This window comes from Lithobates pipiens, unplaced genomic scaffold (assembly GCF_037356315.1).
Source record: "Lithobates pipiens isolate NorthernLeopardFrog02 unplaced genomic scaffold, aLitPip1_a1.2 Scaffold_16, whole genome shotgun sequence".
Classification (NCBI taxonomy): Eukaryota; Metazoa; Chordata; class Amphibia; order Anura; family Ranidae; genus Lithobates; species Lithobates pipiens.
In genome coordinates this window covers 118,813,742-118,835,786 of record NW_027507748.1, presented here as the reverse complement: position 1 = coordinate 118,835,786, position 22,045 = coordinate 118,813,742, and the positions used below count along the sequence as shown (strand labels likewise).

The 22,045-nt window shown below is 41.5% G+C and overlaps 1 protein-coding gene across 4 annotated transcripts in view; it reads right to left on the bottom strand.

The window, feature by feature from the left end:
- The window catches only part of GIT1 (GIT ArfGAP 1), a 232,310-nt gene that overhangs the window by 55,947 nt on the left and 154,318 nt on the right, over positions 1-22,045 (bottom strand). For all 4 annotated transcript variants that reach the window (XM_077480356.1, XM_077480354.1, XM_077480357.1 and 1 more), the window contains 2 exons: positions 20,645-20,693; positions 19,597-19,669 (listed from right to left, as the gene is read on the bottom strand). In XM_077480356.1, coding sequence (XP_077336482.1) covers positions 19,597-19,669; positions 20,645-20,693 — 122 coding nt within the window. The remainder of the gene's footprint in view (positions 1-19,596; positions 19,670-20,644; positions 20,694-22,045) is intronic.

Here is a 22,045-nt window from a genome sequence, read left to right as displayed (position 1 = left end):
CAGTGTACTGCTGATTCTCCTCCCCCAGCTCTTATGCAGTTGAGAACAGAGAGAATTTGATCACTTATAAAAAAAGGGGGAAAAAAAAAAAAGGTAATTCTTTTTTTTGTTTGTTTTGCCTTTCATTTTAATGGATTGGGTTCTTTTACAAGGTGATTGTTTACAATCACTTTAAGGTCACCATACACATTGCAATCTGACTGTACAATCTCTACTATGTAATGTGAAAGCCTACCTAAACTATTCCTTATTCTTATCTAGTCGGGCATGCTCAAGCTCTACATAGTAGTTGGTCAGTCTTTAAACTGGATGAACATTCTGACTTTAGCACAGTTGAAGTTTTATTAAATGGTATTAGAATGTACCTGTCACCAGGAGATTAATGTAACAATAGCTCACCAGTAATGCTGACTTTACTGTCTGATATACAGCTATCACGCAGAGAAAGATTCTGCCAAATTGCAGATAAGGTACAGTCACAGAAATGTTACAACTTATATACTTTTATATAAAACTTTCCCATGACCTTTTTCAGTTTACATAAATCAGATTTTCACAATGTGTCTAGATAGTACAGCTGGCTCTTGCCACTCATTCTATGCATTTTCCCTCCTCAGATCTACATTTTTTAGTATGAAATTCTATATCTTTCTGAATGACTACAGAATTCAACTGCATCTGGAACATGCATAATTACGCTGTAGGAAGACTTGTGCAGATGTGAATACCTGGTCCACAGTTTTAGTTGAGATGCACAGATTGCGGTGTGGGGTGTTTAGTGTTGTAACATAGCAAGATCACCATCTGAGGTTTCTGGGACTTTTTTCACACCATCTGTCAACTACTTATGTCTTGTGTGTACTATATACACATGAAAGCTGATCATACAGGCTGTAGAGTAGGTGCTCTGATAACACCTGATTACTATCCCAAGTACCTTTCACAATAGTGTGATATTGGCAATGCCACTGGGCATTACCAGGATTATAAAAACATGCATATGCAGTCTGTTCTCTCTAGTTACCCATGCTAAATTTTTACAAGAACAATTTTTCCTTTTAGTTGGGACAACATTTATTTTAAGACAGATCCACCTGTAAATTTTAGCAGGTCAGAGGAAAAGGAAAATAGAGATTACTGTTAATCCCTAAGAAATATAATAATAACAATTGCACCAATCCAACTCAGGTGCCTATAATTATTATAGCAGTGCTACGATCATAAAGTTTATGATCAGCTTTCATGTGTATATGGATCTAGATTGTTGGGTGAGTCCAGCATGCTAGAGACCTGCGCGGTGCTGTTGCTTTTCAGCATTATGACCCTAAACCCATCCTGTAATTTCACAGAACCGGTGGATATGCTGTGACACCTTCCTTGTTGCTGAGGAGAGCTGTGGTTTATCAATCCATGCCTGATATATACAACCCTCTGGTGAGTGTGAACCCCGAAGGGGAGTGAGATGCACAGATTGCGGTGTGGGGTGTTTAGTGTTGTAACATAGCAAGATCACCATCTGAGGTTTCTGGGACTTTTTTCACACCATCTGTCAACTACTTATGTCTTGTGTGTACTATATACACATGAAAGCTGATCATAAACTTTATGATAGTAGTGCTGCTATAATAATTATAGGCACTTGAGTTGGATTTGTGCAATTGTTATTATCTCTCTTGATGTTTATGCGTTTGCATTTTTAGCGGCAGCTGTTTTATTAATATTACACAGTGATGACATTTATTGTTACAATTGTGGAAGTTCCATTTATTTTATGAAACCTGACATATCTTTTAGTGCCGATATAATGGAAGGAGGCCTAAAATTCACTGTATTTTTTTTTAGATGCTCGTAATCACTGGTCATTGTGAGGTTTCCTGGTTAATAGCAATTACAATCACCAATACAGAACTGCTGTACTAAATGCAGCTATGTCCTGCAATGCCCGCCCTTCCTCTGCAAATGATTCAGTTGACAGGAAAAAGCTTTATGCTAGATGACCATTTTAAGTAAATGTAGCTCTAGGAGTCCTGCAGTGCATATCCTGTTTTTTGGTGATTTTACGAAACAACTTCGTACAAACGCCCCCGATTAGGCAGGTGTCACATTGCCTTGCACCTCTGGTTGTCAGCATCTGACCAACTCTGAATCTCATCATAGGTACAGCTAAGAAAATAGAGACATTAAAACTTATAATATGAACTACAAATATTGGCCTTTTTAATGAGGCAAAGTGCACTCATAGAAACCAATCAACTTTTTATTTGAAAATCAAAGTAATCACATTGAGGTCACCATTATAAACTATTATTTTTAAATGCTACTAAATCATTATTTTTATATACTACATTATCAAACAGAAGGCACAAAAAATGTGCATGTGAGCACAGATGAATCAGCTTTAGTGAATTAAAGGAAATTAATACAAAGTGAAATATAGTGGCTGCCATTTGTGACTTCCTCTGGAAAATGCTAATTACCGCTATGTTTTTAGGCATTGAAATGGGAGAAGCATGCAGCTTGCAAAATCAAAAAGGGGTCTGAAATCCTGATCTACACACTTGCTATACAGTGCCCTGAAAAAGTATTCATACCCCTTGACATTTTGCACATTGCCATGTTGCAACCAAAAAAGTAAATGTACTTTATTGGGATTTGATAGAGCAACACAAAGTGGCACATAATTGCGAAGTAAAATGAAAAATATAAAAAAAAAAAAAATATCTGAAAAGTGTGGCGTTCATTTGTATTCAGCCCCCTCAGTCAATACTTTGTAGAACCACTGTTTTCTGCAATTACAGCTGCAAGTCTTTTTCGGTGTCTCTACCAACTTTGCGCATCTAAAAGAGTGACATGTTTTCCCATTCTAATTTGTAAAATAGCTCAAGCTCTCTCCGTTTGGATGGAGAGAGTCTGAACAGCAATTTTCAAGTCTTACCACAGATTCTCAATTGGATTTAGGTCTGGACCTTTGACTGGACCATTCTAACACATGCATATGCTTTGATCTAAAGCATTCCATTGTAGCTCTGGCTGTATGTTTAGGGTCGTTGGCCTGCTGGAAGGTAAACCTCCACCCCAGTCTCAAATCTTTTGCAGACTTCTAAGATTGCCCTGTATTTAGCTCCGTCCATCTTCCCATCAACTCTGATCAGTTTCAATGTCCCTGCTGAAGAAAAGCATCCCCACAACATGATGCTGCCACCATCATGTTTCACGGTGGGGATGGTGTGTTCAAAGTGATGTGCAGTGTTCGTTTTCCGCCACACATTGCATTTTGCTTTTAGACCAAAAAGTTCAATTTTGGTCTCATCTGACGAGAGCACCTTCTTCCACATGTTTGCTGTGTCCCCCACATGGCTTTTCGCAAACTGAAAATTAGATTTTTTATTGTTTTCTTTCAACAATGGCTTTCTTCTTGCCTCTCTTCCATAAAGACCAGATTTGTGGAGTGCATGATTAATAGTTGTCCTGTAGACAGATTCTCCCACCTGAGCTGTGGATCTCTGCAGCTCCTCCAGTTACAATGGACCTCTTGGCTGCTTCTTTGCTGTCCTTGCCTAGCCTGTCAGTTTAGGTGAATGGGCATGTCATGGTAGATTTGCAGTTGTGCCATACTCGTTCCATTTTCAGATGATGGATTGAACAGTGCTCCATGAGATGTTCAAAGCTTGGGATATTTTTTTTTTATAACCTAACCCTGCTTTAAACTTCTCCACAACTTTATTCCCGACCTGTCTGGTGTGTTCATTGGCCTTCATGATGCGCTTTGTTCACGAAGGAGTAAAGGGGGTTGAATACAAATGCACACACTTTTCAGATATTTATTTGTAAAAAATTTGGAAAACAATTTATAATTTTTCCTTCCACTTCACAATAACGTGCCACTTTGTTGTTGGTCTATCACATAAAATACATGTTTTTGGTTGTAACATGAGAAGATGTGGAAAATTTCAAGGGGTGTGAATATTTTTTCAAGGCACTGCAGGTCCATGAAATCAGAAAACGTAAAAGCCTTTTAATTGGACAACCAAGAAAATGAGGTTTCAGCAAAGGGTTCACCTACATAGTTACCTGGTAGGGGTTTGCCTTAAACTAAGGATGCATGTTTTTTTGAAAGCGGAATATAAAATTATTGTTCCCTCTACTAACAATTTTGACAAGTAATTTTTTTTAAATTGTAATTTTTTAATCTATATATTTCTATAGCATGCGTCTCCCTAGGGGCTGAAACCATTTTTAGAAAGCAAAACCGTTTAATGGTACAAAATTCCATGTATAAACAAGATCCCCCCTGCTGGACAATGGTGTAGAATGACACCAGTGATTTGGCACTGCTATTAATTAAACACTACGGAAATTACAGAACAAATTACCAGTAAGGAGATCTGTGCTGTCTAACTACATTCCCACTAATTGACTGCAGCGTGTTAACAAGTCAGTCATGTCCTTCTGATGTGGAACTGACATAAATCATCAGACTCCATACTATTCTTGCATATCTGATACTTGTGGTTTACAGCTTTATTTCAACTTTTGCAGAGTTATTTCTGCTAAAATCCCGTGCTGCGGAAACAAGAGTTCAGTTCATGTGTCACGTTGCAAAACATCTGCAGACTTTACAGGGTAATGGGCTATTTCTGAACAGATAAACTATTCTAAGCAAGCAGTTCACAGGCTAGGTCATTATCCCTCTGTATTTACTGTACAGCCCGTGCCTGATGCCCTGTATCTAAGCAGTGCTGCCAATGTGCCACATACACAGCACATGCTAAAAACGGCTACATGAGTGGTGAGCTTCAATTCACAAAAAATATCTGATAAGCATGCAACAATATGGCATCTACACTTCATGCTTATTAAAGTAGCTAATCAGAGCAATGACAAAGTGCAATAACCCAAGAAAATCAATCAGAAATCAACATCCACCACTTTTGAACTATTAAAATGATAAAACATTTATGCCGATTGGTTGATGGGGGTCATTGCAATTTGCAGATTGCTTTCTGTCTTATTTAATAGGACCGATTGTTAATAAGGAGCTTTCCATCAGTTAACACTATATTCTAAGTTTCCAGCGTAAAGGAAAACATAAGAAATTAGTACTACAAGGTTAAATGGGCAACCAGAGGAGCGCAATTATGTTAGCCAAAGGCTGAAAAAACGTGCCACAACATCTACAGAGTCGTAGGCGGTTTTAGAAGCACTCTACTTCTTACAAGGCATAGATGGAAAGCATAGGCATACCTATAAGTGGTGTATCAGTGTAATGTCATGAACAGAAAGCAATGCATGGCTTCAGGACATCACATGCCATATCCAGAGAGGATATCCCAGGTTGATAAGACTGAGGCAGATATAACACGACACAGCTACTGGTTTCCTTAGTTCAGTGTAAAATATCTAACCAGCCCACGATGCGGTCCAGAGTCTCGTCTGCACTGGGAGTAAGGAGACGCTGCATAAAAGGCTCCGTCTGCTCCCCTAACATGAAAAGTTCTGTTAAAGCCTGCTTACACTGCTGAGAATGTTGGCAGCTACATGGAATGTGGGATGGGTCAGGAACTGCTCCATAAAAAAAGAAAAAACACTTATATCAGCCACTTGGTGACTTTTTTTTTTCATCGTTGCTCTCTTGCGGTTTCCTTTTTGGTAGAAAATGTACTTTGTGGCAGTGAAGGAGGAGGACTAGATTGTGTTAACTCACTCCATGCCTACAGCAATGCAGACAGCAGTCTTGAATCATTCCACTTCCCACATTGTCTAGGCAGCACTACCAGGTGACGTCACTGTCTGGAGCAAAGACGATGGATTGTGCTGCAATGTTTGTTGTTATCGTGTTTACAAAGTACTCAGTAATGTTCAGGAGCTGAGGCCTGCAGGATGTCACTGCACAGAATAAAAGGAAGACCACAGAAACAGCCAGAAACTGTTTAAAAAAAAAAAAAGGAAAAACAAAAGACACATAAATGTCACTCGCAGATCTAAACCAGTGCAAATGGCCAGAACTCCATAATGTTAAAATAAAGTGAATTTTTTTTTTTTAAATTGCAAACTGACAGTCTTGTTATAACAAAGAAGACAGGCTAGGTCTCTTCTGCAATAAAATGGTTACCTTTCTGTTTGCAAACCTTCCTAAAGTGTCACTAAACCCACATCATAAAAAAACACTATCAAATAAATAAATGATGTATTACATGCTGTTCATACTCACTCCATCACAATGAGATTTGTTTTTTGTATTCTGCAAAAAACCTGGTTGATCCTGCTGTTCTCTATCTACACCTTCTGTCCATGTCCCCAACTCAGCTAGGGATTTTGCATCTGTGGTGGCAACTCTGCACATGCTCGGTTTTCAGTGTGTCTATTCTGAGCATTTCCTCTCCATCACATCTGAGCAGCCCATGCAACTATAGAGTCACACGTGCGTATATGCACAGTGGTAAATTACAGCCCACTCCCTTCCTCCATGCCCACTAATCAGCTAAACACAATGGGGGTGGGATATTACATGTAGATTAATGGTGGATTTACCTCCCTCCTAGTCTGAGACAGGAGGGAGGGATGTTACACAGCCTGTGACTGCCAGAACTCCACCCACAACATGTTATTTATACAATATAGTAACAATTTGATTTTCAAATATATTTTTGTATGCCAATTTAAAACCGTTTATATATTTAATCTGTATTTCAAAGGCTGTTTTTTATTGAACATGTGACCAACAACTGAGGACTAGAAGCTCCTCCTTCTTATGTTTCCTTGCAGACAGACTGGGAAAGAGCTAGGTCATGTGACAGCTGTATATCGATTAGGAAAAAGGCACTTAGGTTTTATTTTATTAAAATAATTACAGTGCCATCATCCACATACAGAAATAGAAGGGACAATGTAAATTAAATAGTGTGTGTTTAGTATCACTTTAAGAATATGCACTGATTCGGATACATTGATCTGCGTACATGTGTAGTTGAATGAACATTCTCTGCAGACCATGGTGCCAGAATAAACTCCTCGCTGGCCAATCTGGATGGCCAAAGACCTGGCACCCAGAAACTGCTAGGTAAAAGATCTCAGCATTGGCGAGGGAGCTTCAGGAAGTCACTTCACTGGAGTGGAGGTACTTACAGACTTTACAGAAGAATAGGCTACACAATAACGCACCTGTTAAATGATGCTTCCCTTTGCTCTGATCTTCTCTGCTTATATTTTCTAGTAAATCGCTTTTTGAATACTTTTTTTTTTAATGAGGGTTTTTATAGTAGTCATGTGATTGCACAACTCTGGGTAAGCCTGTGCAGAGCCGACAATGGTGTGGAAGTTCCTATAGCCGTGGTGTCAGCTCACCACTGCACTTAGCTTCAAGGCATTGCCAGCCGGTAGACAAGTTCACATTCACCAGTTACAGAGAGACAAATGAGTTTTGCATACCCCTGGCTGCATAGAAAGACTTTGTTTTTTTAAAGGAAAAAGTATTCAGATTTATTGGAAAATCCAACCAGAAAGATCACAACAAAGGGCAAGCATAATTTATTAGGTGGGTAGCTTTTTCTTCGACTTTGACACAGACCAGTCTCAAACCTTGACAATTCAAAATGAAACAAATCCATAGGCAAAGGGTGTTCTTCAATTTAGCCTCTTGTCACCCACGTAAGCCATATACAGTGCCTTGAAAAAGTATTCATACACCTATAAATTTTCCACATTTTGTCATGTTACAACCAAAAACGTAAATGTATTTTTTATTGCCATTTTATGTGATAGACCAACACAAAGTGGCACATAATTGTGAAGAGGAAGGAAAATGACAAATGGTTTTCTACATTTTTTAAAGATTAATATCTGAAAAGTGTAGTGTGCATTTGTATTCAGGTCTCGAGTCGATACTTTTTAGAACCACCTTTCGCTGCAATTACAGCTGCAAGTCTTTTTGGGTATGTCTCTACCAGCTTTTCACATCTAGGAGGGTTTTTTACCCATTCTTCTTTGCAAAATAACTCAAGCTCTGTCAGATTAAATGGAGAACGTCTGAACAGCAATTTTCAAGTCTTGCCACAAATTTTCAATTGTATTTAGGTCTGGACTTTGACTGGACCCATTTTCATATTTTTATGCAGTGTGATATGTTTTACCATGTAAGCATAATTTTATTGCATGTGGAGTTGGCTCTGAATAAAATGGTTTTACACTAGGAGATTACCCCTTCTTGTTATTGCATGGCCGCTGTTGTAAGCAAATTGCAATCATAATCGAGGTCCATTTAAGAACAGGATTCCAGCACCTAATAAAATTAGTTCCTGGGTTAATCCGCCTTAGGATTTCTGTGTCGGGAGGACTCCAGTGTCCTGTGGGGATTCTTAAAGGCTTAATGTTAACCCTTTAGGGGTAAGTGCATTATTAAAGGGGGCCACTTCAAACATGAGGTTTCTTTGTTTTTGAGGTGATAGCCTGTGGAGGAAATCTACACCTTTGAGGGTTCACAGAGCACTATAATCCCTTTATGGACTCCTTTCGTTTTTTGTGACTTTGATATATTTAATATGAATTTTATAAAATTGTGTGGTGCATGTATATTTCTGGCACTTTTTTATGTCGGTGGTCAGTGTTATTTTAAGCGCTGTTAATGCCAGGGCATTTTATATATTTTTATTTTTAATTTACCTTTGCATACTTGTTAAGATGCATATGCTTTGATCTAAACTATTCCATTGTAGCTCTGGCTGTATGTTTAGAGTCATCCTGTTGGAAGGTGAACCTCTGCCCAGTCTCAAGTCTTTTGCAGACTCCAACAGGTTTTCTTCTAAGATTGCTCTGTATTTGGCTCCATCCATCTTCCCATGAACTCTAACCAGCTTCCCTGTCCTGGCTGAAGAAAAGAAACCCCACAACATGATGCTGCCACCACCATGTTTCACGGTGGGGATGGGGTGTTCAGAATGCTGTGCAATGTTAGTTTTCCGCCACATGCAGCACTTTGCTTTTAGGCCAAAAAGTCCAATTTTGGTCTCATCTGACCACATCACCTTCTTCCACATGTTTCCTGTGTGCCCCACATGGCTTCTCGCAAACTGCAAACGGTACATCTTATGGCTTTCTTTCAACAATGGCTTTCTTCTTGCCACTCTTCCATAGAGGCCAGATATGCTGAGTGGATGACTACTAGTTGTCCCGTGGACAGATTACCTGATTAATGCTCTCCTTACCCGGCCTGTCAGTTTATGTGGGCTGCCATGTCTTGGTAGGTTTGCAGTTGTGCCAAACGTTTTAAATTTTCTGATGATGGATTAAACAGTGGTCAATGAGTTGTTCAAAGCTGGGGATATTTCTTTCATAACCTAAGCCTGGTTTAAACTTCTCCACAACTTTATCCCTGACCTGGTGTGTTCCTTGGCCTTCAAGATGCGGTTTGTTCACGAAGGTTCTCTACCAAACCTCTGAGAGCTTTACAGAACAGCTGTATTTATACTGAGATTAAATTACATACAAAAGGACTCTATTTACTAATTATGTGACTTCTGAACGCAACTGGCTCCACTAGATTTTAGTTAAGGGCATCAGAGTAAAGGGGGCTGAATGCAAATGCACGCCACACTTAACAGATATTTATTTGTAAAAAAAATTGAAAAACATTTATCATTTTCCTTTCATGTCACAATTATGTGCCACTTTGTGTTGGTTAATAACATAAAATCCCAATAAATACATTTACGTTTTTGGTTCTAACATGCTAAAATGTGGAAAATCTCAAGTGGTAGGAATACTTTTTCAAGGCACTGTACGTGTTCATCGGCAGCTGAGCTTTCTGTGCCAAGTGTGTGCTCATGGCATACACCCAGTACAGTGACTGAGCAGTCATAACCAGCTCTCAATAGTTATCCATGTCCTCACAAATGCAAAACAGACAATTGGCAGAGTGTGGAAGACCCTCACTTTCCACAGCGAAAACTAATCTTGGATTATACACACCTGGTGCATTGGAAGGTGGAGGCTAAACATTTGCAATTTGTTTAGTTCCAAATGAGTTTTTCCTTAATATTTGGTATATTCTTTAATTCGGAAATATCCAAATTAACGAAGAACCGTTTAAGGAATGTTTCCGAAAACAAATTTTCTAGAAGAATGAAAATCCGAAATTAAAAAAATCTGAAAATAGCCAAGAAAATGCAGAAGAACGAAAATCCGAAAATAAGAACAAAGATCCAAAAATTGCAAAATCCGGAAGAACAAAAAACAAACATTCTATTATAATCAACTACTTCAGCCCCGGAAGGGTTTACCCCCTTAATGACCAGCCAATTTTTTGCGATACGGCACTGCGTTACTTGCTGTGTAGTTCTTATTTTCCTACAGAGTATTCTTATCGTTTTATTTTTTTTCACTATAAACACAAAAATCTATTTTGAAAAATAAAAACAAATTTTTTACTTTCCGCTATAAAACCTATCCAATAAAAATATGTAAAAAATAAAATCTAAGGCGGCGTACACACGCGGGGACTGTTTGCCGAAACTAAGTTCGTCAAACAGTCCGCTCAAACTTTTGAATGAACGAACACGCCCACACACGGCACTTTTTGAGCGGACAAATACGGCAAACTTTGTTCGTCGTACTAAGTCCGCGCAACTTTTGAAATGAGCGGACTCGCCCACACACGAGGCAACAGTCCGCTCATTTCGAGCGCGTGTCAAGGTAGGCGGGGCCCGCGACGGAGACGTCGCGGGCTCCGCCGCCTGGAATGGACTTAAAGGGGAACCCCAACGCCGAAAAAAAATCGGCGTGGGGGTCCCCCCAAAGTCCACAACAGACCCTTGTCCGAGCACGCTACCCGGCCGGCCAGGAAAGGGGGGCGAGCGAGCGCGTCGCCCCTCCCGAGCCGTACCAGGCCGCGTGCCCTCAACATGGGGGGTGCCTTGGGGAAGGGGGGGCCGCACGGCCCCCCCACCCCAAAGCACCTTGTCCCCATGTTGATGAGGACAAGCGCCTCTTCCCGACAACCCTGGCCGTTGGTTGTCGGGGTCTGCAGGCGGGGGGCTTATCGGAATCCGGGAGCCCCCTTTAATAAGGGGGCCCCCGGATACCGGCCCCCCACCCTATGTGAATGAGTATGGGGTACAATGTACTCCTACCCATTCACCTGTAAAATAAAAGTACCCAAAAAAAAAAACACAACACGAGATAAAATATTTTATTGCACAGCTCTGGGGGTCTTCCGTCTTCGGGGGTCTTGTCCCCCTCTTCGGTTCTTCTGCCGGGCCACCGCGCCTTCTTATAGCTCTTTTGCAGGCGGTGGCCCGGTCTTCTGTCGCCGCCTTCCGTTCTTCTGTCGCCGCCTTGGGTTCTTCTGCCGGGCCACCGCGCCTTCTTATAGCTCTTTTGCAGGCGGTGGCCCGGTCTTCTGTCGCCGCTGTCGCCGCCGCCTTCCGTTCTTGTTCTTCTTGTTCTTCTTCTTCTTCTCTAGGAGATGTTGACACGTCGCTCTCTCCGGTCGGAATGCCAGAGCCGCGCTGAGCGGCCACTTATATAGTGACAATGGGGCGGTGTCACATGGTATATGTCACATGGGTTGGTCACATGGGTTGATGTCACATGGGGACTATGACATCGTAAGGGGGCGGGGTCACCATGTGACCAACCCATGTGACATATACCATGTGACACCGCCCCATTGTCACTATATAAGTGGCCGCTCAGCGCGGCTCTGGCATTCCGGCCGGAGAGAGCGACGTGTCAACATCTCCTGGAGAAGAAGAAGAAGAACAAGAACGGAAGGCGACGGCGGCGACAGAAGACCGGGCCACCGCCTGCAAAAGAGCTATAAGAAGGCGCGGTGGCCCGGCAGAAGAACTGAAGGCGGCGACAGAAGAACGGAAGGCGGCGACAGAAGACCGGGCCACCGCCTGCAAAAGAGCTATAAGAAGGCGCGGTGGCCCGGCAGAAGAACCGAAGAGGGGGACAAGACCCCCGAAGTCGGGAGAAGAGGCCGGCGGCGGGGAGGAAGAAAGCCGGACTCCTCCGCTAGCAAAAGAGCTACACGAAGATAGCGGAGGAGTCCAGGGAGAAGACCCCCGAAGACGGAAGACCCCCGGAGCTGTGCAATAAAATATTTTATCTCGTGTGTTGTGTTTTTTTTTTGGGTACTTTTATTTTACAGGTGAATGGGTAGGGGTACATTGTACCCCCATACTCATTCACATAGGGTGGGGGGCCGGTATCCGGGGGCCCCCTTATTAAAGGGGGCTCCCGGATTCCGATAAGCCCCCCGCCCGCAGACCCCGACAACCAACGGCCAGGGTTGTCGGGAAGAGGCCCTTGTCCTCATCAACATGGGGACAAGGTGCTTTGGGGTGGGGGGGCCGCGCGGCCCCCCCTTCCCCAAGGCACCCCCCATGTTGAGGGCACGCGGCCTGGTACGGCTCGGGAGGGGGGGCGCGCTCGCTCGCCCCCCTTTCCTGGCCGGCCGGGTAGCGTGCTCGGACAAGGGTCTGTTGTGGACTTTGGGGGGACCCCACGCCGATTTTTTTCGGCGTTGGGGTTCCCCTTTAAGTCCATACCAGGCGGCGGGGCCCGCGACGTCTCCTTCGCGGGCCCCGCCTACCTGGAGACGCGCTCGTAATGAGCAGACTTTCCTCCGAGCGGGAACAGTTTGCTCATTTCGAAAGTGGCCTACACACGGGCGGACTGTTCGCTCAAACAAAGTTTCAGCGGACAGTTTTTCGGAATTTCCGAAAAACTTTGTTCGTCAAACTGTCCGCTGAAACTGTCCGCTGAAGCCCCACACACGAGCGGACTGTCCGCTGAAACACTGTTCAGCGGACAAAGTTGAGCCAACAGTCCGCCCGTGTGTACGCGGCCTAATTTCTTTTATCAATTTAGGCCAAATCGTATTCTGCTACATATTTTTGGTTAAAAAAATGGTAATTAGAGTATATTAATTGGTTTGAGGAAAAGTTATCACATCTACAAACTATGAGATAAATTTAGAGACTTTATTTTTTGCTTTTTTTGCAACTGAGAAATTGGACACTGACACTTTTTTGGGGACCAGTGACACCAATACAGTGATCAGTGCTAAAAAAAAATGCACTGACGCTGTATAAATGACACAGAGAAGGGTTTAACATCAGGGGCAAAAGGTTAAATGTGTTCCCTTCCCTATGTGTGCCTAACTGTGTGGGGGATGCCGCCACTAAAAGAGAGAGATCGGCGTTCCTGATTAGTAGAAATCACAGATCTCTCTTCCTCTGAGAATCACAGATCTTTCTTCCTCTGCGACAGAACAATGGTCTGCCTTCTATAACCCCACCGCCCTGCTGATTGGCTCCCACTGTGACTAATCACAGCTGGAGCAAGTCACGCACCCGAGACCAGGAAGTGCGAATGTACAGGTACTTTGTATCGCGGTGCTGGGCCGCCCTGCCACTTTATATGTGCGGTGGGCGGTCCGGAAGTAGTTAAATTATTACGCTTATTAACCATTACTATTGTTTTTTTTATTATTTATTGATAATAAATAATAATAAAAACTATAATAGTTATAGACTATTAAATCATAGGTATTGGAATTCCCTTTAAAATTTGTCTGTTAGGGAACTTAACAAATATGAATTTTTCTGAAATGACAAATTATCGAAATAAAGATTACAGCATTTATACCAGTCCTTCTCAACCAGGGTTCCAGGGAACCCTGGGGTTCCTCCAGAGGTTGCTAGCGGTTCCTTGAGCTGTGGCTGTTGAGCCACCTATTTGATGTCTACAGAGATAAAGGTTCAGCACCACTTAGCAAAGCTAGCAGCATGACACCAAATATGTTTTTAGCTGTCTTTAAGGGGGACATTCTTACTATTGACCACCAATATAAAGAGAATTGTTCCTATTGAGCCATGATAATTTGGTTTTAGGAAGGGTTCCCCCGAGACATGAAAATTTTTGGGGTTCCTCTAGGGATAAAAGGTTGAGAAAGCCTGAACTATACGAATGGAACATAACAAATTAGAATTTTTCTGAATTATCGAAATGACTAATAGTGCATCTATACAAATAGAACGTAACGAATTAGAATTTTTCCGAATTTATTTAAGATAACGAATATCGATCATAAAGAATGATTCAAAAAATGAAAAACAGACAAAAATAACAAACGAAAAGAAAACAAAAAAAATTTGGCAGTGCACATTTGTAGTTGCTTTATGCTCCGTTATCGTTCATTCGAGAGCAATGCGATGCTGAGCAATAACACCATTACCTAGTCCCAAAAGACCTCAAACAAAACCCATGTGCGTAAAGAGTAAGAGCAGCCTGAGCCCGGGTTCTGTCCAAACCACACACCCCAATGCGCTAAGCTCCATGGGTGGGGTGAAATGTGTTGGGTATGGTCTGGATGGAGCCCAGACTGAGGTTACTCTTAATCTTTATACAAAGCTTTATTGTGTGTGATGTGCAGCTTTTTCTTCTTATTGACATAGAAATGTATTGACCAGCGCTTGATCTTGTCATTATTGGAAGTCGACAGGATGGGATTCCAATCATATAACCAGTATGATTGCCAATCACAGTAGCCATGTGATTGGGTAGCTCCTCCTTCCACCAGGCATAAAGATTCACCTAAAGGGAAGCCGGTGGTTGGGCTAAACAATCAGTCAATCCAATAAGTTTTAATTCAAACCGGTGCAACTTATCATGCGATTTGATATTTCCAGATTGCATGATAAGTCTCACCCTATTGTCGGTAATGGAACCATTCAAATTGGTGCGACTTTGAATTTGCGGTGCCGCACCGATTTGATATAAAAAGTTCCTGCATTATTTTTCGCAATTTTAGGTGCATCTTGCTTAGACATCTTTGAAAGTTGCTCAGATGTTAAACAAGTTGCACCCGAAAACGCACTGACATGTGGCTTTAAAATTGTGTTACTTTAAGTCAAGTAGCTTGATTTTAAAGTTGCATTCAGTGTGAACCAGGGCTAAAAGTTAACTAAATTGCACTGTCAGGGGAATTCAATAAAGACGCAATGACAGTTTTCTGGCTTTTAAAATGGCTTGCGCCACATTAAAAAAACCCTGCCACCCATAGCTTTAACAACACTTGTGGCAAATTCTAAATGTTTACAAAGTGGTAATGCACCAGATGAAGAAAAAAAAAAAAAAACCTCCAGTTGTAGATAACAAACCTGGAGATAATTAGGACCAACCTTAATAAAAGACAAGAAGAGTGCCTGTACACTATGTAGTAGAGCAACATGTTTGCCGTTGCTACTCCCTCTCCACATCACTGGTTGCTGTGCTTCACAGCAGAAAGCCTTTTTCTCCTAGTGGTTGACAGCAGGAAATTGACAGAGTCTATAGCCAATAGCAGGCTGTGTGTTGGCTATTGGTCAGCCCACTGCCTGCTGTCAATAACTAGAGGAGCAGACCTGATGGGACACTAGTGCTACTCAATCCCCCCTCAGGCTCCGCCCTTCCAGCTACAAAACTTTTTGGCTGCTGCCCTATCTGGGACACCTGCAGCAGCAGGAGGAACCTCAGCTACACGGAGAATGGAGTGTCTGTATAGACACTTCTGTTTTAGTGCACCTCCACACACAGTGTGTGGTCCAAATTTGTTTACCCGTTTACACCACACCGACATTTGTTCTGCGGAGTCATGATGGAAGTCTAGACACTCTTTATGAATTCCTTACCGTATATCATGTAGAAGTGCATTTTTGTTAATACTTTTAATTTTTCATCCTTTTTTGCGCTTAGTGCTGCTGATCTTCTGCAGCCTCATGGCATTTCTTTAGGAGGTGACAACACCTTTAGTGATGGTGACAACAGTTGACCACATCTAAAGTGGCATTAAAGTGAATTTTTTTTTCTTAAATCAGATGGAGCTTGGTGTTTCAATTGTCACCTGGCCATGCTGCTTGATGCCCATTCTCTCTATACCACCAGGATCTATAGAGTTCTGTATGGATACTGGTTACAAGCACATGCTGCAGCACTCCAGAGTCTATGTGCAGCCCCTCAGAGCACTAGTTAGAGCTGGTGTGCTCATTCCCAGCCAGAGAAAGACAGGGTTCAGGTAAGTATAGGGTGGGCACTGGGGAGCTGGTACATGACAGGAGGTTTTTCACCTTAATGCATAGAATGCATTAAGGTGAAAAACCATGAGGATTTACAACCCCTTTAAGGCCACAAACTCGAGGACTCCACCACAGAATTTAGGACAATAAAAACAACCTTGTAGATCTGATAGGGCTAAAGAGCCAACATAATCAGGATAAGATCCCAAGGCGTCACTGAGGAACATACAAAATGTGAGCGACACCCTGTACGAGGGCCCCTGAAAAAACAACAGGTAAGGTTGAAACTTTGATTGTACTCAAGGCCAGACTGGAGGAAGGACAGAGAACTTCCCCCAATGGAATTTCCTTTTTTCACACAATGAGAAAGATTTGTTCCAGGTAATAATCAAATCCAAAAAACCTCTGCACCGCAGGACCTCGGTATGAACAACCAGGCTGTTTTAGCATGCAATTAATCAAGAAGCAGAGTGCAAAACTAGTCAATGGGACAATGAACAATGAAAATCTGGATGATCTGAGAGGGTCTACAGAGAGCCTGCCAAGGTTCCGCAAGCCTGCAATGAAAATATTAGGAATGCCCCCTATCTCGATCCTGTGGAGTAGATAAGGAAGGAGTTTCAGAAGAAAGCATATATTAGATCGAACAGATCCCAGAGTCACCAGAGCATCCACCGAGAAGGCTAGAGAATCCCTGCACCTGGAGACAAACATGCTCAGTTTGTTGAATCTGGAAGCCAGGAGGTCCACTTTCTGCATCTGCTATCTGCAACAGAGGGTTGCAACTCGGGGTGAAGAGACCATTCTCCGGGGGTCCAGACATCAACATTTGAGGAAGTCCACCTGACAATTTTCATGTTACAACCCTGTAGACACGGCTACAAAAGGAAGTTCCATCAAAGCCAAAATCAGATTCACTACTTGTTGAGCCACAAGGCTTATTTCCCTGATAGTTAATGTAGTCTAATGCCATGGTATTCTCGACTGCATCCTGGATGGATGTCCTTGCAGATGAGAAACCCAGCGTTTAAGGGATAACCAAAGTACTCTGTGCCCTAGAATACTAAACCTTTTGACAAGTCAAAAGGTTACAGGCAAGAACATAAAAGGTACTAGAATGTCCATAATCATGCCATACCTGGGTCAGTCCCTTATTACAGAAATTATACACAGACCTTGGATGGTGCCTGAACAAAAATGGCATTGGCTGTCTTGGGAGAAAAGAAAATGAAGGGGTTCTCATTGGAACACTATGATCTTTATGAGATGTGAGTTATACACCCTTGGATAGAATTATATCTGATCACTGGGTTTAGAAAAAAAAAAAAAAAAAATAAAAACTCTGTAAATCCTGGTTTTCCCATCATAAAAATAGTTAATTTAGCCTCAAAAGGTAGCCACAGCACTCTGTGTGTGAGTTAAATCCTTAGGTGCTCACCCACAAAAATATCCATACAAATCCAAAACAGGTATAAAGGCACTCACCGGTCCTGCGGCGGAGCTAAATTAATCTCCACTGAAAGACTTACGTGGGCCTCTGTACCGGTTTTGGATATAATTTATATAGGAACGCACACTGGGGGGAGCATCCTGTTATTAAATGTTTTCTTAGTGAAGTAAAACAGCTTACATTAAACATGTATTATGGGAACCTTCTGCCACGATTATCCCTTGCCTAAATGGTCCAGGAACGACCAGACCTCTCCAACAGTAATACAGACTGCAATAAAAATCCAAGAGAGGCTCTGACCTCTCATTGCTCTAGCCATAATGAAAAATAAAATGTTTTAGATACATATCTGCTTATACATTTCTTTCTTTCTTTTTTTCATTCATTACAAGCTCTGTTTGAGTTGCTCGATTGTTCATTTTAATTAATCTTTTTATTTAGTTATTCCTGCAACTCTTTGAAAACCATATTCTGCTTTAAATTAAAATGCAGCTCTACTGAAGCTCTTTCTTGTTCTCCCTTCACCATCGGATCCTTGATGTGGCTTCCCAGCCAGTTACGTCCGCCTATACTATGTCCTACCATATTATATTATCTAGCTGTATGGGACAGAGCACGGCACCACACACCCTGCTCTTCACTGCATACTCCATTATCTCCTATTCTTTGCAATCCCAACTCCCTTTCAGTGGTGGCTTAATAAAGGCCTTCTATGAATTGGGGACCACCATCTTGATGGCAACAAACTGCATTCCTTAAAATATTTTAGTGAACAGCTGCAGATGCCACTCACTGAAACCTTCTGGTACCACCAAATAATATCTTTCTTAAGATCTAAACTTTGCTTACTGACAGGACCATTTACACTTATGACTTCTGAGTTGTCTTGTCAAGGTGGGAGTTTCTTGATGAGGCAAGTATCTGCGGTATACACTTCCCTCGCTGATCTGAATGCTACAATACCCTATGTGATCCAAATTTTACCTTTGAACCAACTGAATGTCAAGACATTGTCTATTTTCATAAATACCACATTGATAGAATCTAACTATAAACACTTAAGTTGGCATTTGGTTCCCACATGAGTCACAAATATGCATCCAATGACATCGCCCACATGTTTCCGGCGCTGCGGACAATTGGGAACTATGCACCACATTTGGTGGCAATGTCCTATAGTGTCCAGATTTTGGATTCAGACATTAAATCTTGTATATTTAGTGATGGGAATATCTGCAGATCTGAACCCACCCTTTTCCAGAAATTATCTGAAGATGTCCCCACAAAGTCAGTGAAACAGATTTCCTACATATTCTTGGCAGCGAGAATTACCATTGGCAAATATTGGAAGCAGTCAGTGATACCTCTTGATTATGTTAAAAGTAAGCTTAATTGGATCATGGTTAATGACAAACTTACCTGTATTCCTTGTTATAACACCAAACATTTTTTATAAAACATGGGATTCAATACCTGTCTGTCCCTTAACAAGTTAATGGTAGACCCTTTTATTTATTTATTTTTCAAATCTCTTCTCTTTTTTTTTCTCCCTTTTTTCTTTCCTGGTTTGTTCTTTGGCAACTCAAATATTGTTGCTTTGCCATTAGTGTTCTTTAATACTCCGAATTTTGACTATTGGGGGTTTCCTATAATCTCCTAAACAAGGTCCTTCTCCCTCCCCTACCTTCCGTTCCTACTACTCCCTATTGTGAAATGGCTTTTTACAATGCATTCCCCACATTATACATGTTGATGCTACTTTGGATTAATATGGACCTAGTTTGTATTTGCCAACTTTTGCATTGATGACTGTTCACCATTGTTACATATTGGGATGCTTGCCAGAGGGCTCACTAGCATTAAGTGATCTATAGCTCATGATTTCTTAGATCGTTCTTCCAAGCATCATTATTGTAGCAGTGTTCTTATGCTATGGCTATGTATACCTGAGAAATGTATGTGTCCTTTTATGTAACATTTTCTACCGTTTGTATTTTCTTACTTTCAATAAAAACCTTGAAATATTAATTAGAATGCGGTTACACTTCATAACATAATTCACTAAATATGTCAGCAGAGGTTTTTCACCTGCATCATTTTCTCTTCGATCGACTTCATCGTAAACGTCCATGGCCAGCTCTTCAAAGAGTCTGTTACTGAGCTGTGAATGAACACAATGCTTGGTTAGTCAGCTGGTAATGGTGGGGGGTACACATGTCTATCAGAAGAAAGTACAGAGGATGGAGGAGTGCTAGATGAAGAGATAATGACAACAGGGGGAATCATCAGAGCATAGACACGCTGAAAGCTCTGCAATTACATCAAGTTGGAGCAGCAAGCGATTAACGAAAAGATAAAAATACCACTTAAAAACCATGACAAGTGAGACAGGAGGGTAGGTGACATGATGGAAGCTGGGTGAACAGCTCTGTCAGATAAATTACAGACATCAGCCAGATTTCATGAACAACACGCCTCATGCTAGCTTTTTGAAATTCTGTGATGCCATTTTAGTGGGTTAGATTTGAAGTAGGCCTTAATGCTGCTGTCCGTGTGATAAATATGCTGTATATGGCTTGACTATACTTTTCTTATGTCCATAAATGTCAATTGTTCACCTTACTGTGCCATGTATGATTGTATAAAGCATACCATTTTCTTTTCGTTTTTTTTTGTGGCACTATGACCCACTGAACTGTGTTGAGTAGCGGTGGCTCTCCCGTGGTATATGGATGCCTGGCCTCTGCAATGTGAAGTTCTCTCTTTACCATCAAGTGATATGGCATTTACGGTCCCAGCAGATTACCTCTTCTACATGCGTTCTGTGCCACTACATAGGGCGTGGCCTCAATAACATGACGACATCACAAGAGGATTAGCACATCGGTGCCATTGATCATTTTATATTATTATAAGCATGAACCATGATGAATTTCATTTTGCAATATATCTTTTTATCAACATAATCATGCTATGGTCTCTGTATATGTACAATTATAATTTGGTAAAACCTAAATGCTGGAAATTATAAAGGACAACTTTGCAAAATTTGGCTTTAACCAGACGAGACTTTTAGGATGTATACAGTATTTTGGTACATTGTTTTTTACAAATGTTACTGGCTTAGAGAACTTACCGCCTGTAGCTTCTTTTTGGCAGCTTTTGCGAGTTCTGACAAATCCAAACTACAAACAAAAGTACATAATAAATATATATGTTATAGGGAAAATCCATCAGCATGTGCCGAACACTACATCTGAGAAAGTCATAAGTATTATAGTAGCCAATACATTACACGGTATTACAGATAAAGATGCTATAACACATGAGATATACACTCATCGGCCACCTTATTAGGTACATCTGTTCAATTGCTTGGCAACACAAATTGCTTATTTAGCCAATCACATCATCAAATCAATGAATTTCGGCATCTAGACGCGGTGAGGTTGACTTGCTGAAGTTCCAACCGAGCATCAGAATGGGGAAGAAAGGGGATTTAGCCTAGGTTTACATTGCTGCGGAATAGAAATAATGCGAGTTCGGCTGAACTCGCACAATTTCAACCTGGCAATGCAGTCTGACTACAGGGGCAATTTGACAGACATCTGTGTGGGTTCCTGCACAAATGTCTATACAAAGATGGAAGTCGCCAAAAGTAGCACAGGAACTACTTTTGGGAATTGGATGGTGCCATATGGCCAACAATAGCCTCCGATTTGGCATGCGATTAGACATGTCAAATCGCATGCCAAATCGTTCCAATGTGAACCTAGGCTTAAGTGACTTTGAACGCAGCATGGTTGTTGGTGCCAGATGATCTGAGTATTTCAAAAACTGCTGATCTACTGGGATTTTCACGCACAACCATTTCTAGAATTTACAGAGAATGGTCCGAAAAAAAGATACAATATCCAGTGAGCAGCAGTTGTGTGGATGAAAATGGGCAGACTGGTTTGATATGATAGAAAGCCAACAGTAACTCAAATAACCACTCGTTACAACCCAAAGTATATACAATACCATCTCTGAAAACAGAGCACATCAAACATTGAAGTAGATGGGCTACTGCAGCAGAAGACCACACCAGGTGCCACCCCTGTCATCCAAGAACAGGAAAACTAGGCTACAATTTGCACAGACTCACCAAAACTGGACAATAGATGATTGTAAAAAACATTGCCTCCACAATCACCAGATTTCAATCCAATAGACCTTGGATGTGGTGTAAAAGGAGATTTGCATCATGGATGTGCAGCCGACAAATCTGCAACTGCGTGAATCTATCATGTCACTATGGACCAAAATCTCTGAGGAAGGTTTCCAACACCTTGTTTAATCTATGCCATGAAGAATTAAGGCAGTTCTGAAGGCAAAAGGGGGTCCAAACTGGTACTAGCAAGGTGTACCAAATAAAGTGGCTGCGAGTGTATATACGATTATGACATATCTTCCCACTGAAAATATAACTTGTATGCATATACTGTATGTGCTGTAATCAACTTTTGTTAGGATTCTTGCAGTTCACTGCACTATA